Source organism: Pectinophora gossypiella, chromosome 12 (assembly GCF_024362695.1).
Source record: "Pectinophora gossypiella chromosome 12, ilPecGoss1.1, whole genome shotgun sequence".
In the NCBI taxonomy this organism is placed as follows: Eukaryota; Metazoa; Arthropoda; class Insecta; order Lepidoptera; family Gelechiidae; genus Pectinophora; species Pectinophora gossypiella.
The window spans coordinates 6,900,977-6,919,411 of record NC_065415.1 but is presented as its reverse complement, the minus strand read 5'-3'; the positions used below and the strand labels follow the sequence as shown (position 1 = coordinate 6,919,411).

Sequence of the window (18,435 nt, the reverse complement as noted above, 5' to 3'; positions counted from 1 at the left end):
AAGGGGAGGCCTATGCCCAGCAGCGGGACGTATATAGGCTGTTTATTTTATGTTATGTTAAATAATGACATATTTAAAGAACAGCAATGTATTTCAAATGTCACATACAAAATGTTACAGAATTAGACGAAATGAAACCGACGGAATTCGTTTTAAAAGTTATTTGCATGCATGAAAAAGGAATGTCCCATTCGTTTGTACATTATCCATTAGTCAATATTGTATTTGGTTAAAACATTTCGCGTGTTTTGTGAAGATAAAAACTTGTTTAAGGCTTGTTTGTTTTTTAAATGGATGTCTAATCGAGTGTTATTATCATATATAATTGGTTTAACGCTACTCTTCTCGTTACTCCGACAATTATATTGTTCATTAGGCCAAGTACAATTCGGTGTAGACCACGGGGTGTTTCGTGGAAATAAAATCGACAATAGAATACGAGTAACTAACATAAGTAGCTAAGTCCAACTTCAAGAAAGAGATCTCTCGTCGGATCCAACTCGGATGGGCAGCGTTCGGGAAGCTGCGGAATATCTTCTCGTCCAAAATACCTCAGTGTCTCAAGACGAAAGTCTTTGACCAGTGCGTGTTGCCAGTAATGACCTACGGCAGTGAGACGTGGCCGCTTACTATGGGTCTCGTGAGGAGGCTCGGTGTCGCTCAGCGGGCAATGGAGAGAGCTATGCTCGGTATTTCCCTGCTCGATCGAATCAGAAATGAGGCGATCCGCAGGAGAACTAAAGTCACCAACATAGCTCGGAGAATTGCCAAGCTGAAGTGGCAGTGGGCAGGACACACAGCGAGGAGAACCGATGGCCGCTGGGGCGGAAAGGTTCTAGAATGGCGACCACGTGTCGGACGTCGCTCAGTGGGTAGGCCCGTTACAAGGTGGACCGACGATCTGGTGAAGGTCGCGGGAAGCCGCTGGATGCGGGCAGCGCAGGACCGATCGTCGTGGAGATCCTTGGGGGGGGCCTATGCCCAGCAGTGGGCGTCGTACGGCTGATGATGATGAACATAAGTTCACAGGCAATATTCAGTAAGCACTAGGTATGTAGCATAGGTATCTATATATTGTCTTATTCCGTTTACAAGCTGGAAACCCGTGACATATGGACAGATGGATAGACAAACGGACAGTGGAATGACAGCGACAGCAATAGGGTCCAGTTCGTTTTCAGGTTCGGATCTTTAAAAATAAAACTCACAACAGTCAGAAAGATTGGATGGATCTAAATATTGTACACTTACTGCACACAAATCCAGGAAAGCGACACAATGGAGTCGAAACGCGATATTTTTTATGAAACAGCAAATGAAATCTCACTAGCCCGTGTTCCTAAATAAATAACATCCTTGACAAGAACATATATTTCAATGATAACGAATTGTTACAAATTAGCGGAGAATGCTGAAGTTGGCAAAATTTTGTTAAGAGTCTTAAAGTTATTCAGTACTTATGCTATTTCAACCGCCTTGCATACGATTTTCTTATTAATTTCATCCGAATTTTTTTATCTGCATCAAAAATGGTGAAAAGTCTTTGGTGTTTTTGACGAACACTGGAGTATTGGAACACACAGAGCTATAGGTAAGTACGTACTTTTGATTTTAATGATTATACTTCTATGACGTACCAGATTATAAATAAAAGCGACAAAAACACCCGCGGCCGTTATGATACTGAATATTGATGTACCTACCCCAGTCCTACTCTCAGTACCTACCTATATAATATATTTATGAGACAAGATGAAAGTTAAAGAGAATTTAGAATTTTATTATGAATTGAATTAAGACTGAATTGTAACCAGCCAGTACGTTAATTTCGATGGATGTTCAAACAATAAGTTTGACACTGTTACAATACTAGCAAGTAGTGATATTTTCTGTTCTGAGAGTGAGATGTTTAGCCATTGATATATTAATGTTACCAGTCGCTTACTTTCCTTAGCTCAACCTCTTAACGCCGAGATTTCCAGACACAATAGTTAAACAATGGGTTTTGGATTTTAAAAGAACATTCGGTCTTACGACTTTAAAGAATGAATGGATAAACAAGAACAATATCAGAGTGGATCCATCAAGCTTTGTATCATAATAATTACAAAAATACTAATTTGGGACAAACTTCTATATACATTCCCTTAAACAATTATATATTAAGTATCTCAATTCAGGACTTCTAACATTCTACATTGTTTTAAGTTTACGCGGTTATTATCATAATTAAAACACATAATAACGGGTTCTTACCGCGTTAAAATGGGGATATGATGGTTCCGAACATTCCGATATCAAAAACATAAACAAGCGGCAAAGAAAGAGGGTAGACAGATATGTCTGCCCGTAGAAAATTATGGATCTACCTACTCCACTCCAATCTCATCAGTCATCCCGTGATCATGGCACTTGCAACAGTGTCGAAATATCGGGAGTCTCATATCCCCATTTAAACGCGGTAAGAACCCGTTATTATGTGTTCTAACATTCTGCTTTAATACCAATTGAGCACTTTTTCAGTATTCTAAACCCTACTGTATGTACACGGGGTATCATTTGTTGGAAATCGTATTTAAATTACTCACCTTGGAATAAGGATTAAGAAAGCTGGTCGTTACTGGTGGTAACCTCACAAAAACTGCTTCCCAGCTGCATCTTTTACTTCAAGTAAAAATGCAGTCCGCCTCTAATTGCCCTTATAGATACTTCTCCTATACTTACAGACTGTTGAGTTACAACAGATACTTACGTGGAGTTTAAAAATCTCAAATTCTTTAGTCTCACCACAGAGACTTCTTTCAATTCGGCAACATTGTCCTGCGGAATCTGGATGGTTACAGATGAGATTACCATTGGGTCGATGGGTTCCATAATATACTTCCGTATGTTTTGTTTTATGCACTGAAAGTCCATTACGTCAGAAGGTGATTCGTATTTAACTCAGATTTTTTTAAATTTTATTTACTAGTACGTATTTAGATTCAAGTTACGTCCATAACTATCGGGGTAACCACAGCATCGAGTTTTTAATAAGACATCCCACAGAAATCCTGTTTTTGGCCTAATATGGGTAGGTATAAAGAACTGTAGTATGTATCAAGTCTCGACGAGCCCGCCTCCCAATCCCAATAAAACAGCATAAAGATTTTTTTTAATAATGTATCTTATGATATTGTAAAGCGATTTATGTGATTTTTTATTGTGCTTTTTATGCTAAATAAAATTATGGCAACGGATTGCGATGATATTCCAGTTCCCGTTAGGTACTTTAAAGCACTTTACACACTAATTGAGTTCGTGTGAAAATGTGCCTTTGTAATGGAGTCAATAAAACCAGAGCTTCCTTACTTACTTCTAATTTGTCCCAGGCAAGATGTTTCTGATTTTAAATGCTTTAAAACCACCCAAACAAAAGAAAGACATCAAAATTGGACCTGTCTCCGGCAAGTTAGAAGTAAAAGAAGAAACCCTTATTGACTCCACTATCTGTATAAAATTTAAAATAAGGGGGTTAAAATGGCCAGATCGAAGCAATTCATCTAAAAAAGCAATGTTGCAACTTGACATTTGCGCATATAAAAGGAAGTGCGCAATGCAAATAAATGTCAAATAGCAATATTGCTTTCTTAGATAAATTGCTTCGATGTGGCCATTTTAACCCCCTGCGCGAAAATCCAGCGAGTTCCAAACTCTTATATACTTAAATTATAAAAAAAAAAAATTACACACATAAATAATATTGACAAAACCCTATTGACAAAAGATCACAAATAAATAGCAAATAACGGAGGCAATAAATATGAAGATTTAAAATAATGGTAGGTTATACGGTAGGTAAAAGTATCATGGAAAATGCTACTCCGACAAGATCGTGGCTCTTGAAATAGTGTTGATACGGTAGGAAATGAAAAACTTGCGTCGAGCAGTGACAATAATGATATTAGAATACTTGGCAACTTGGCTAAGGCCCCTGTTCATCTACCTAATCATAGTGAACTGACAATGTTCATGACAAAAAATACATTGTCGTTTTGGGAGTTCTTTCTCTTCACCTTATTGTTGAAACGTTAGTAAATTGGTGTGGATGTTGTATGGAACTATAATAGAGTATTGACATTCAATATAACAGTTCTGTAAAGAAACAAAATCCTTCAAATAAAAAATCTCCTTTACTGTAGGCATACTTAAACATTCTAGAGGTATACGAGTATGTCCCACTGCTGGCACAGTCGTCCCCGCGATCAACCGCAGCAAGGACCGGGGAATCACCATGCTGCTGTACTGCGGGTTGGTGGAGCACTGCTAGGCAACTAAGTTATGTTGCAGCCCCTTTTAAATAAAATCGTTCTCTTCTCCGAAGCAAACGAATTCACGTCATTCCTTCATTCCTGGAGTTATTCTCAGAAAATATCTTAAAAATGTTGCTATAATTACATTATTTATGCAATACCAGCCATTTATTTTCCGGTTTAAAGTGCATAAAGTTATCAACATTGTTTTGAACTCGTGTAGTCATTAAATGGAAGTGCCCTGCTTATCTAACAAATGTTTATTAAAAGCAATCATGACTGTGTAATTTACTTAGCAACAGATTACTTATTTTTATTGTTTCCTTTGCTACTCGCAACATCCGTGGTCTAATGATTCTCTAAGTTTGGGGCTCACGATCTGGAGTTCCGGGCACGTTTTCCGAAGGGGACGCTGTCAAAAAATACTTTTTGAGACTGTCCTTTGTTTGGCAAAGACATTCCGGGCTTAATAAAATCTGACTGTTCGAAAAAGTAAGATGATTCCGTGCTTCGTTGGTTCCCGGTTCCAACCCAAACACCACCACCAATCCGCACTGGAGCAGCGTGGTGAAATATGCTCCATATTCCCTCCGATTGATTGAGAGGATATGCAGCAGTGGGACGTATATAGGCTATATGTTTATGTTATCCTTTACAATTATTTGTTGCTATTTGAGCCTCTAGCTTAATTTGTGCTCCACTATTGAGCCACCCCTCTCATCCTCCAGAATCCATGCAGGTCATTTCATTGACAAACTAAAAAAAGTAGGTAGCGTGATAGAACTCTTAGAATTATGTTTTTCAGAGTACCTAATATTTTGGAAAGCAAAAGTTTCAAGTAGGCAACTCTATGGTTAGAAGAAATACAATACGTCAACTACAAGTACATTGACGATGTTTAAATGAAAAGGCTCATCGTTCAATTTGAATACAAGAAGGGTTTGTTAGCATAAATTATAGTTTATTGGAAACAACAAACTCAAAGGTTGGTGAAAAACGCATTCTTCGGATAGAGAGTGGCGATGGTTCTCAAGTTGCTTATTACTCTGCCACACGCAATTTGAAACGTCTCGCAAGCCAGTTTCTTTTTGATCTCGTCATCTGAATCGTCTGTAATTATAAATATGCAAAAAGTTATTACAAACTTCTGATCCCGGTTGGGCCATATCATTTTAATCCCTTAGGACATTACAGGCTGATAACCTGATTGTCCGAAAGTGAGATGATCCCGCGTGATTCGGAAGGCACGTTATGCCGTTGGTCCCGGTTAATAATTACTGATGTAAGTAAGAAAGTCGTTACATGAGACATATCAGGGGCCTTTGGTCGCTCAATAACCTTGACACCAGGGTTGACGAGGTTGGTAATCCACCTCACAACCCCCACGATAGAAGAAGAGAAGATTACAAAGATTGTGTGGCGATTGTGGAAAACGGCATAACGCTTAAGGAGATGATGATAACTTACCATTACCACTAAATAAAGCCTTTGATACGACTTCGCTCACATTCAGTTCAGGTTTTTGTTTCAGATTACAATCGATGGTCACGGGACCGACTTTAAAGAATTCGACTCCTTTGTCATTCTTGATCAACTCATACGTGTAGTGTGCCGTCTGCAATCCAGCTGTATCATAAAACAGAAAATTTTGATATCAATACATATGCGAATGTTGGCTTCTAATGAGAGCGTCACAGATAATTCGACAGAAAAGTCGTTTTATCGTTCAAGAAATAATTGAAAATCATCTAAATAATATATATAAAAAAAAAAAATATTTATTCATAAAAACATAACAAAGTTCGCTGACGAGACTTCCCAGTAAGTAACAGTAGTACTTGTGTTGGGAATGACTCGCAACCTCCCTTATATATGTATATTATATTCTGGAATTATTAAAACTTGATTCAAAATGTTAATTTGCTAAAGCTGCAATATATTTGGAATTTTATCATAATGTTATCAATTTATTTCGATCCCTATAGAAGTTATCGCAATACATCCTGGTTATAGAGTAAGCACATGATTTTATTTCTTTTTTAAAAATTACTAAAACTTATGTTGTTCTTTTTTATGTAAAGTGACGAATTATTCTTTAGTATATCTCCATCTCCATCTCCATCTGGATCTCCATCCAGTAGGCCTGTTTAAATTACTTTCCACAAAGAGCAGGTAGCGATAGTACGGTCACGAGTACTAATATGAATACACTTTGCAACCATGTCACATTAACTTTTCGGACAAATTAAACCATAAGCCTCATTAAATGTTAAATATGATAGTGCGACAGGGTTCTAAAGTGGGTACATGATATTGCTCATGACATGACTGTACCCACCATGCTATCAAAGCGCTACTCTTTGTGTACACTTACCTATTTTACCAGAAAAAGGTGTTGAATCCTTATCGTTTACTGAAATGTGACCCTGTACATTTGCTTCAGCATCCATTGCTAACGCTACAGACCTTGTGCTGAGGTCCATCCTGAAAAACAACAATCAAAAATTTAACAAACACTTTTTTTTTTCGTTTCAGACTAGACTCTTTGTTTTTCTTGCTTGATTTGGTGAATTTGATGCATTAGCCTCCGTAATCTAACCTTACCTTGACTAGGTAACCTAACCTAACCTAGTCAAGGTTAGGTTAGCTTCACTATCTGGAGGTACAGATGATATTGACTGTACATATTTTGTGACTCTGCCCTTTGTTTGGTTAAGACATTGCAGGCTGAATCACTAACTTGATTGTTCAAAACTAAGGAAACTTCGCAAGGCATATTATTCCATTGGTTCTATCTGCTATTTGTAGGTATTTAAGTAAGTGCGCAGTCATTACTATTATAAGCCTGACTGGAAGTTGATTTTGTACAAATGTGACTTGAAAATGCTTAGTAAGCGGACCTCAGAACATAAACAATCTTCTTTTTCATCTGGGCTTTGCGGTCGATGACCGACCACATCAACCCTGATGTCCGCCAAAGACCCCTAACAAGGGTCATGTCACGTCTACGATAAAGCATGACTATGATCGATAATGTATGCAGATGGAGATGTGGAAACAAAAAACCGAAAACTTTGGTTTAGCAAAAATCTCTAAGTACTTACGTGAAGTTATCGATGCGTAGGTTTTTCAGTCCAGTAACAGCAATTTCTTTAAGATCAACTGTCTTTTCTGGAGCCACCTGTACTTCTATTGAAGCTATGGCCATGGGGTCAATAGGAACAATGTTGAACTGTGGAATACCAGAACTGGATTTGTCGAGGAAGGTTTGTGTGGTCTGTCTGAGGCAGTCTATGTCTTGTGAGTGACATGGTTTCAACAGTTGATCTGAAACAATAATATGGTTGAGGGTAATGTAAACAGGCGAGCATGTATGATGATTTAGATGTGAGTGGAAAAAGCATAAAGGTGTCTCAGAAGTAGAACTATAGTAACTGGAATAAGAGCTAGAGCCATTTTAATAGGTTAGGCTTAATAGTGTTTGATGGGATTAGTTGAATAGTTTTACTTTAGATGTTATTGTATCCTAAACTGTACACGTTTATTATTTCGTTTCCTATTTATTAATGCTGCTGTTATCGGACTTGTCCCGTTAACAAACGGTTTACGTTATTTTTAGTACGTAGTTAACTATTTAGACTCATACCTATATGAGGTTTTTTTTTGTTGGCATGTAGCTTCTTAGAGTTGTATAAATTTTGTGTTATTTTGCTGTAAATTTCCCTAAAAATAAATAAATAATAATAATAAATAATTCCGCGGTCTCTGCCTACCCCAACGACCTTGACATTTGATACACTGTTTCTAGGCATATAAGTCACTGTCCATCCTATAAAAAGGAAATCATCAGAAAACGCTTTGATACTGATTTCAAGTAAGTACTATTAAAATATGTATTAACCTATTCTATTTTGAATAAAACATTTTTCAATGTTTTGAAAATCCCACTTGATATTAATTCAGAATAATGAGCCGAATCATCCCCCTCAGAATTTGTTACGATGTCAGTTACACCCCATACAAGTACGTACAGATAGCCATACGAGTACCTACGTATGGATGTTAGTGACACCCATACGCAATTGTTGAGAATTTCCTGTAGGAAAGTTGATGAAAATTTAAGTTTTTTTTAATTATTTTTAGTTCTATACGTTTGCGATGGGAAATTCCATTTGTTATTAACTTAGAATCATGTACAGGTTCATCCCTCAAAGTTTTCGTTATAATGTCACTAACACCCTGTATAATAATATGAACTTTAAACCCATAACATTATGTTAAAGTTTCAATTACTTAACATATCTCAAAATTGCTGGATATATCAAAGGAGTTAATGTAAATATGAGGTACGTTACAAATGCACCTTGTTTTCTTGATATTATTTCATAACAAAATAATCGTTGTGATAGGTTTACCTACTTACGTATTGGTTATTGACAAATTAAAACATTTAATTACTATCATGTTTTAAATATAAAAATGTTGTAATATGTTTCAAAAAGAAAACGGGCTTCATTTGAATTGCACGAATTCATATAATTCAAAACGGTTTTCATAAATCAATGCTTACTTGAAGCTTTTGAAATAATTATGATATTATCATCATCGCGTCCAAGCCGTGTCCGGCGACGGCGACTCCTAAATGTCTATCCCAGGTCGTCGATATTAAAATTGTACAATAAATTAAAAAATGAATGAAACAAGAGAGCACTGTGAACTAAACTCAAACCTAATCTGAGCCTTAGTGTCATGTCGTAAGCTATTTTATATAGCTTTTGCAATACCGATATAGAGCGAAACAGAATTTAAAAAATAATATCTAACAATAATGAAAAACTCTTAACTATAATATATTTTATAGTTAAGAGAAATCATGCTTCATTTAAAATAGGTACTTACACAAAAAATATAATTATTTCCAAACTGTACATAATTTTTTAAGGTTTTAGATGTAAAAATATTTTACAAATTCGTAGAATAGTAAGAACGTTTGACTGGGAGCAAAAAAACAAGAGAATGCGTTCAGCTGGTTAATTTTCCCGACATGTCGTAAAACTGACATAGAATTTGTGTAACATTGGGCTGATCGCCTACCCTTCGTCATATCCATCTAAGGACTTAGCATCAAGAGCAGCTGCAAGTTGTCTTCTAATGAGCAACTTTCTAGTCCATGTTCCTCAAAATCAACATAGATATTTTAACGTGATAATTTCTTATTTTCTCATTGCTCGGGTACATAATTATTCAAAAATATAATGTAATAGCAAAGGCATGTAAAAATAATTGGTGCTTGAATATTTGGATCGGGCTTTTTATTTTGATCAGAATAATAATGAGTGGAAGATGCTGAGTGCAATAACAAGGGTCATCATTTATACCCAAAAACAAAGATAAAGGTGCATACGTCTGTTATCCATTGAATTATAAAGTAAAACGGAGGCAACTCTGTACAGCGCCATCTATATTTTTTAAGGAAACAGCCTGGAAAGTACCTCATTACCTGAAGCTCTGCACACCAAAGAACAAATTACGGCCGTATTTTAGCAGCGCATGAGGTTGAATAATATTTTATGCCTATTTTTTACAACTTGGATACGTTATCGTTTTAGTAAGGATCCCTTTTTTTCTAGTAATAAATATAATCTGTAGCACTAAGAAATAATGTAGCATTCTAAAGGTGAAAGAATTTTTGAAATCGATCCATTAGTTTTTGAGTTTATTCATCACAAACAGAAATACAAATATTTCCTGTTTATAATATTAGTATAGATAATATTATAGATTATAATTCTACTTAAGTACGTCCTGTCTATTTTATTACTTATTCTTTTTAAGATAAGTTCTGTTGCCTTTAATGAAATAAGTCGTTTAAAAAAGTAGATTTATCTAACACATGCCTGCTCTATCTTTTAAAAAACAATAGGCTACCACAACAACTATAAATTGTATAAAAACAAAATTATTTACCTTCACAAAGTGCACTGTGAACTAAAAACAAAACGAATCCAAGCCTGACAGACATGTTGTTTGCTATAACACCAAAAGCAATACTGATAGACCGTAACGAAACTTAATAAGTATTATAGTTTATCTATCACAGCACACTCTTCCACGAACTGTCCATGTACAAATAAATAATAGTTTAACCTAATGTAAATAAAAGTAGTAATGTACATAATATTGATATTAAATGAAGTCATGTTTGTCTCATTTAATACTTTGTCCTGTTTTACTACGTCAGTCTGAGGACCTGTGTGTTGAGTAGGTTGAGTGTTGAGCGTTGGGCTTATTTATATACTTAGTTATTTACTTTCCGATTAAGAAGGTACTTTATACTCAGAAATCAAAATTGCAGATACACGTAAAAAATATATATGAAAGTTGTTGACCGAACAGTTGCAGGTTTCCCCGAATCAAATTTTTCCTTATCATAAATTGACGCCCACTCTCCGATTATTCATATTACATAGCTTACTAAACGTTTATAAGAATTGTAGCGTTGACAGCGACTCTCCGAACAGTGAGTCTCTTTACGACGAGTGGCCTTATTTTCTCTCTATGTCGAGCGAGTTTTACTTACAGTATACCTAAATGCAAATATGCACATGATAACTACAACAAAACTACGAGCAATGAAGTGCAATTCTTCATTTAATTCATGGTAAGTTGTTAATGTGAGAATGTTTCTGATGTAAAAACACTTTAATAGTAAGAACGCTAGCTGCTCTTTTTAAAATGTTGTTTCTTGTACTCTGATCTGGCTAGGTAATAAAGCTCTTTTTACAAGGATTTTTTACTGCCGGGAACATTCCAGAAATGGGAAAATTCCCGAGAACGGCCCATCACTAACTATGAGAAGGGAGGCAGGAAACACTTTGTTGGGATGATTGACCAGCATAGTCAAATTGGTCAAAGTGAGATTGATCGGATTTGGTTAGGTTAGATATCCGTTATACAGGGTGTTAGTGACATCGTAACAAAAACGTTGAGTTATAATTCAGACCATGATTATGACTTAGGAACTTTCCGTTGCAAAAGTGTGGAACTGAATATAATTAAAAAAAACACAAAAAGTCATGAATTTTTCGACAGGAAATTCCACTTGATGTCACCACCGAATCATGGTCTGAATCATTCCTCGCAGTATTCGCTATTACAGGGTCACTAACACCCGTACGTACTTGTATGGGGTGTACGTGACATGATAACGATTTTTGAGGGGGAAGATTCAGCTTATTCTGAGTTAATATCAAGTGGAATTTTCCAAAGCAAAATTGTAGAATTGAAAAAAAAAACATGAATTTTGCGACGAAAAATTCCACTTGATATTAAGTCAGAATCATGGTCTGAATCATTCCCCTCAGTATTCGTTACGATGTCACTAACACCCTGTATAACTAGCGACCGTTTGCCTCTCCGCATTTATGGATCGTCTTTATTCCCTGCGTTCATACACAACCCACAGATAATCCTGATAATCGTCTTAGCACATTTAAAGATCAATACGGTGCTTACGGTTGCGACGTAAAATTTTACTTGATATCAACTTAGAGTCATGGTCTGAATCATCCTTTCAAGTTTTCGTTACGATGTTACTAATAGCCTGTATGTCCCACTGCTGGGCACAGGCCTCCTCTCTATCAATCGGTAGGGATATGGAGCGTACTCCACCAGGATGCTCCACGGCGGATAGACTGCATTTTGTAGTTTCTGGTTTACTACTACCTAGTAGTATACTACTACCTTAATAATATAAATGTATAAACTTAATAATATATAATGTATTTTATCGTAGTGCAGTTGATGCCGTCTCTTAATGTTACGCCATATTATTTCTGCGATAAACAAAATGATTCCTGGTTTAAAGTCCTGTGTGTCAAATAGGACCAAGTAGCTAGATTGTCGTCGACATTTTTCTCGCTTGTAAACAAGATAATGATAGGTAAGTACCTACGCTTACGCTTACTCCCGTTTCCGTGGGAATTTTTCAAATATCCTGTTGCAACTAAGCTTTAAGTTAACTAAAGTACCTGCATGCCAAATTTCAAGCGTCTAACTTAAGCGGTTTAGATTTTTCATACAAAAGGTTTTTCCCGCTAATTCCCGTCCCGTGGGAATTCCTTTCTTAGTGCACCTCTGCGGTACCTAAGCTACGTCCCTTCCAAATTTCAAGTGCCTACGTTTAGCCGTTTAGGCTGTGCGTTGATATGTCAGTCTGTCAGTTTCTCTTTTTATATATTTAGATTAATCCGACGCAGTCGCCATCTATCTAGAATCATCATCATCATCATCAGCCCATTAACGTCCCCACTGCTGGGGCACGGGCCTTCCCTATGGATGGATAGGGAGATCGGGCCTTAAACCACCACGCGGGCCCAGTGCGGATATCTAGAATAATGAGTACTAATATTACTTTAGACCGATAAGTCTACAGTTAGATGTAAGTAAGTAGATTTAAACTAAGCACGGGCTTACCCTTTACGAGTATAACCAAATAAATGCTAGTGCTACAAAACCAAAAATCGTGCAAACGATAGTTTGCGGTTCCACAATTAAAATTCTATAAAATCACATACATAAGCAATCAGAATGTGATACGAAGGGGTCACGCCTTATCAAACGTATTGGATATCATGTAAATGGTAATAACCATTAGTCTATTGGAAACATCTGGTATTATGATAAATCGGCCTTTAATTTGAAATAAAAGCAAGAGATCGTTTCCTTTCTACCCACGGTAGGTACTGGCATGTGTGTTACTGGCCGTGCGTTAGTTTATGGTCGGTTTATTTGAATATTCGTGTTTTGAATTCTTTGAGAGGAGTCGGTTGTTTTTGCTGGCAGATGAAAGCCGACGACGCCCGAGGCTGAACCATAGAATAAGGAATAATACTACGAATAGATGTACGATAACGTCAATGTGTAGTGTCTGTGTAAAACTAGGTTGTTTGTATGAAGTGTCCGGGGTGTGGGTGAACACACATAGATATTTTCTCTATTCGGGGTGTATTTAGGGTATTGTCTTCTGAAGGTCGGACGGAGAAAATAATCATTATTAAGTCTTATCTGTTACCCGCAGTGGAGCAGCGTGGTGGAGTATGCTCCATACCACTTCCGGTTGATTGAGGGGTGGCCTGTGCCCAGCACTGGGACGTATATAGGCTGTTTATGTATGTTATGTGTTCTCTATTAATCTACTAAATCACTAGCACGTATTACCTATCAGTTGTTTCAATATACCTATAGTCACATTGACGTATAATTTGTTACTATATGCTTTACCTATTATATTATACAGGAATAAAAGTTAATAAAATAAAAACAACTATTACTGTTTAGTCAAGATAAATATATAGATTTCTAAAAAACCGCAAACAGAGATATTTATACGAGAAATGAAAAGTAAACTTATCAATATAACAACTGCTTGTTAATATTCCTAACGAGTTGTATATTTAGCTATTCGCGATAAGAAACGGTCATTAACCCAATTATATAGTAAAACATAGGCAGAACACATTTTCTTCTATCGCGTGGGTTGTGAGGTGGATTACCAACGACATCAACCCTGGTGTCAGGGTTACTATTGAGCCGCCAAAGGCCCCTGACATGAGTCATGTAACGACTACTTACTTACATCAGTAAGTAGTAACCGGGACCAACGTGCCTTCCGAAGCACGGATCGTCTTACTTTCGGACAATCAGGTGATCAGCCTGTAAAGTCCTAACCAAACTAGGGATCACAAAGTGATTTTTGTGAGATGTCCCCACCGGGATTCGAACCAGGGACCTCGGGATCGTGAGCCCAACGCTCAACCACTGGACCACGGAGGCCGTTACAATCAAAATCAAATCACAACCAAAGTATACCTAATTGGTACTTTTATCTATAGGTACTGAACTGCACAGACCTAATATTGTATCGTCGCGTTAGGTTGACTGACCACCGGAGCGCAGGGAGGCAGCGGAGTGGAGAAAAGAAGAAAATAATACAGGGAGTTGCGAACTAGGTTTTGCCATGGTATAAGAATACCAGGTATGCTCAATCCTATGACAAGCCGCCATTGCTAGCCCATTGATGACGTAAGTGTTACCATTCAATTGGTATCTCCAACATTCCAAGGACGTAAATTTTATTATTGAAAATTAAGTGAATTACGGAATTTATTTTATTACTATTATTTGTGACATATTATGTAAAAATCATTAAAACTGTACGACAATCTTTTACTAAAAGTACAAAATTTAATTGCAATGTAAATTAAAAACATTGGATGTGGGTAATTTATTTTTTACGAAATGGCAATGTAGGGTGGGATGACGTCAGCTGGGCTAACCTTGAAATGCTAGCTGCTAGCTGTCAGCTTTGAGCATACCTGATTTTCTTATACCATGGGTTTTGCAGTTCTATTGGTTAATCTTTCTCTGTTTCTCCGCTCCGCTGCCTCGCTCCGCTCCGGTAGCTAGTAGTGAAAACCACGTAAGCGCATTTTTGAAAACTCACATTCTGATCAATACCTTCCACAAAACCTCGATTTCTTTTTCGGGTAAAATTGACACCATAATTTTTTACCCGAATTAAACTAACCTAAACTAGGTACATCTATTCTCAGTAGAAACCTACCTTTTTCTAAACGTCGTAATTGTCAAAAATAGTATGGAATATGTATTGAAAGAACTTTGACGTGTAAACATTGTCACCCTGGTCCGATATAACCATACCGTCAGCTTATGACAAGTTCATGAATTAATAAAAAGGAAAACGGAGGACCAGAGATGTGGCGATCCCGGGTATGTTGCTACTTTGAGAACGGTCCCGACAGTTAAAGACGCAAAACTTACCTATGTAAAAATAACTTTATTACCTAGCTTTAAGTATCTACTTAAAGCTTAAGGTTCTAGGTTCTCTGAACCTATCTACGTACTTAAAGCCAGAACCAGAACGAAAAATTTGAAAAAAAAAGCAGCCAGTGCTAAAGAGTTTTCACAACAGGAACATTTCCACTTTGGAAATTTCCCGGGAACGGCACATCACATCAGTACATCAGGGTCGGGTATGTATATACTTAATAGGGAGTCGTAGCAGACCCTGAGAGAGATGGCGTGACGACCGTCAGAGGGACTTCCCGGAGTACACAAAAGACCGCGAGAAAAGGAAAGATAAGTGAGATCGTCTAGGCTAGATTAGATTAGTCTATTTCGTATTTGCGTTCTTAAAATTTATTTTTAATCTTAGAAACTTTCTCATTTTTTAAACATTCATAAGGGCCCGATTAGTAAAAAATGCATCGAAAATTAGAATAAAAATAAATAATTTATGGTTGCGAATGTCGCGATCCTCAATAATCACAAGGAACCGATGAAGAAGAAGGACTAGATAAAGGCAAAGGCCAATTAGGTTGATATCATTAATAGGTACTTCTATGGCTGATAAATACTTGTTTAATTTGTCTATAACTTTTCATGGCCTTTCGTCGATCATAAGTGTTAGATAGAAAACAATCGATCGACTTAACATCTACTGATACATCACTATGCTATTGTACGTCACAACACTAGCTTACTTACTTACTTTGACAGATCTAATTCTTATCGCGCAAGGAGACTATTGTAAAATGTTGTCTTATTCAAATACTTATAATCACATATTGTACTGATTGGTCGCTCTGTTACTTCGTCATCAGCCGTACGACGCCCACTGCTGGGCATAGGCTCCTGCGCTGCCCGCATCCAGCGGCTTCCCGCGACCTTCACCAGATCGTCGGTCCACCTTGTAGCGGGCCTACCCACTGAGCGTCGTCCGACACGTGGTCGCCATTCTAAAACCTTTCCGCCCCATCGGCCATCGGTTCTCCTCGGCACTGCCACTGCCACTTCAGCTTTGCAATTCTCCGAGCTATGTCGGTGACTTTAGTTCTTCTGCGGATCTCCTCATTTCTGATTCAATCGAGCAGGGAAATACCGAGCATAGCTCTCTCCATTGCCCGCTGAGCGACACCGAGCCTCCTCACGAGACCCATAGTAAGCGGCCACGTCTCACTGCCGTAGGTCATCACTGGCAACACGCACTGGTCAAAGCTCTGTTACTTACTTGGTTCCTATATTAAGACAAATATAAATATAATATAGATATTGGCTAGGTATTTATTTAGAAGTATTATTTTTCGATACTTATAAACATATAAATCGCTTGTTTCATGATTTGTGTTCAATAATCGTATCGTGAACTGAAAGTCAAGGTTTCCCGTTGATGCGGAGGTACCTAACAAGATTTGTTACAAGATCTCAACATTTAATTTGGTCATAGGTATGTTATACTTAGGTACCTAAAATATTTAACTCTTAAATTTGATTGTTGTTTATTTTATACAAGTTTTTAATCCGTTAGCTGCACATCAGTTTTTTTCAGAAGCTATGAGTCACTCACTACTAGGTTGACTCAGTCAGAGAGTGAGTTGTGTGTGGGGCCTTATACAATATTCATAGCAATAACATCACTGTGCGTGAATATTTTATATTTGCTTTTAAAATTTCAAAAGGCGTTTTGACTCTGCAATTTTAATGACGATTGAACATTCTGTTACTATGTACCTGTGTATATGCAGAAAAATAATTAAAACAGAGTTGTACAGGAATTTACACTCATACATTGAACCAAAAATTAATGTGAATACTGAATGTGAAATTCTGGCATTTAAATAAAGTGCATTTCTCCATATTTCTTTATGTATACTTATTAAGTATAGATAGAGTAGGTGTAATTTATATTTTGTCCAGTGGGTTTTAAGGTCGATAATCGATCTCCTCAACACTGGTGTCGGGGTTTTTTTTTTGGAAATCTGCCCGTAATCCCCCCCTCCATCTCCCCCTCAGAGGGTGAAATTTTATATGGGACTTTTCGCAGTTTTCAAGGTAGGAAGCTAAAAATTGTTACATTAGGAAAGACGTTTACCCTGAATTTAACGCGAGCGAAGCCGCGTGCGAAAGCTAGTGTGTGTGTATAATTATATATATATACATATATTACCCCCTTTTCGTTTTTAGTTTTCCTCGTATTTTAACTGTGTTTGTGTGGGCAATAAAGTGTTTAATTCATTCATTCATTCATGGTTAGAAATAAAAAGTAAATAGCTGGTTACTCAATATATAAGTATTCCCATGCTGCACTCTCCCGCTTTATTACATAATAATCAATATCTCCTATACTTAAAGGTTGCCTGGAAGAGATTGCTACTTAGCAATAAGGCCGCCTATTGTACGAATTATATTTCTCTTTTGTTTTGTATTTTGATTTTTCCTGTTTGTGCAATAAAGTATCTGTTATGTTATGTTACGTTACATGTTAATAGTAAAAGTTTTATAGCTACTATTAAAATTACTGAATCTACTGAATTACTGTTTACTGAACCCTAACTTTCAATTTTAAGCTACTCAAATTCAAACCATTATTCAGCATTTCAAAACATTTTCAACTCGTTCTGTTAACTGCGAGAATAAGTTATAAAATATCATTTACAATCTCCTTAATTACTTTATTCTCAACAAACTTTCACAATTAAGTTACTTGAGATGAGAGAGCTGCAGGGAAGTCGAGATGTGATCAGGTAAGGGGATTGTCTTTGTGTGTTTGTGGAGTTAGATGCTTCTAATTGTGCCCGCGTATGAGGCACGTAGGGTAACGTTACCTACTGTCATAGACTAAGACATAATACTACGTATACGCAGAACGGCAACTCTCCGCTCCCCACCAGCGGCTGAGCTAGGATTACCTCCCCCCTCGGTCAGACGTCATACACAGATACGCGGGTAGTGTCTGTTTAAAACGAGGTTGTTTTTTGTATGAAGTGTCCGATGTGCAACTATTTATTTATTTAACGGATCACTTATAGCTATGCGCATTGTAATATTTAGTTATGACATAATTAAACAAAGTAAAACAGAACTAATGTGTACGCCAAGTACAGGTGAACACAACATTTATCATTAAAAACATCTAGTCAGTTGAGACTTACTTCTCAGCTGCTAAAATCTCACTATTAATAACAGTAATATATCATATTATTGCACTAGTTGGTACAAAAAGAAAATAAACTATACTAATATAACAAGTTTTTAATGGAGAACGTTGCGATAAATGTACAAG

General features: G+C 36.9%; 1 protein-coding gene across 1 annotated transcript; it reads right to left on the bottom strand.

Annotated features, from left to right (window-relative positions):
* Positions 1 to 5,210: 5,210 nt before the first annotated feature.
* On the bottom strand, positions 5,211 to 10,419 carry LOC126371113 (juvenile hormone-binding protein-like). The gene is made up of 5 exons (XM_050016324.1): positions 10,260 to 10,419; positions 7,397 to 7,619; positions 6,667 to 6,776; positions 5,760 to 5,918; positions 5,211 to 5,402 (listed from the first exon to the last, which is right to left on the bottom strand). The coding sequence occupies exons 1-5, from the start codon at positions 10,312 to 10,314 to the stop codon at positions 5,272 to 5,274; spliced, it is 678 nt and encodes a 225-aa protein (XP_049872281.1). The 5' UTR covers positions 10,315 to 10,419; the 3' UTR covers positions 5,211 to 5,271.
* Positions 10,420 to 18,435: the final 8,016 nt, after the last annotated feature.

What these genes read in the sequence shown, in the direction of transcription:
- LOC126371113 (XM_050016324.1), bottom strand. Translation starts at nt 10,314, where the DNA reads ATGTCTGTCAGGCTTGGATTCGTTTTGTTTTTAGTTCACAGTGCACTT. An exon ending in ACCTTTTTCTGGTAAAATAG is followed by an intron (nt 5,919 to 6,666) that starts GTAAGTGTACAC and finishes TTTATGATACAG; the next exon opens with CTGGATTGCAGACGGCACAC. An exon ending in GGCTTTATTTAGTGGTAATG is followed by an intron (nt 5,403 to 5,759) that starts GTAAGTTATCAT and finishes TTATAATTACAG; the next exon opens with ACGATTCAGATGACGAGATC.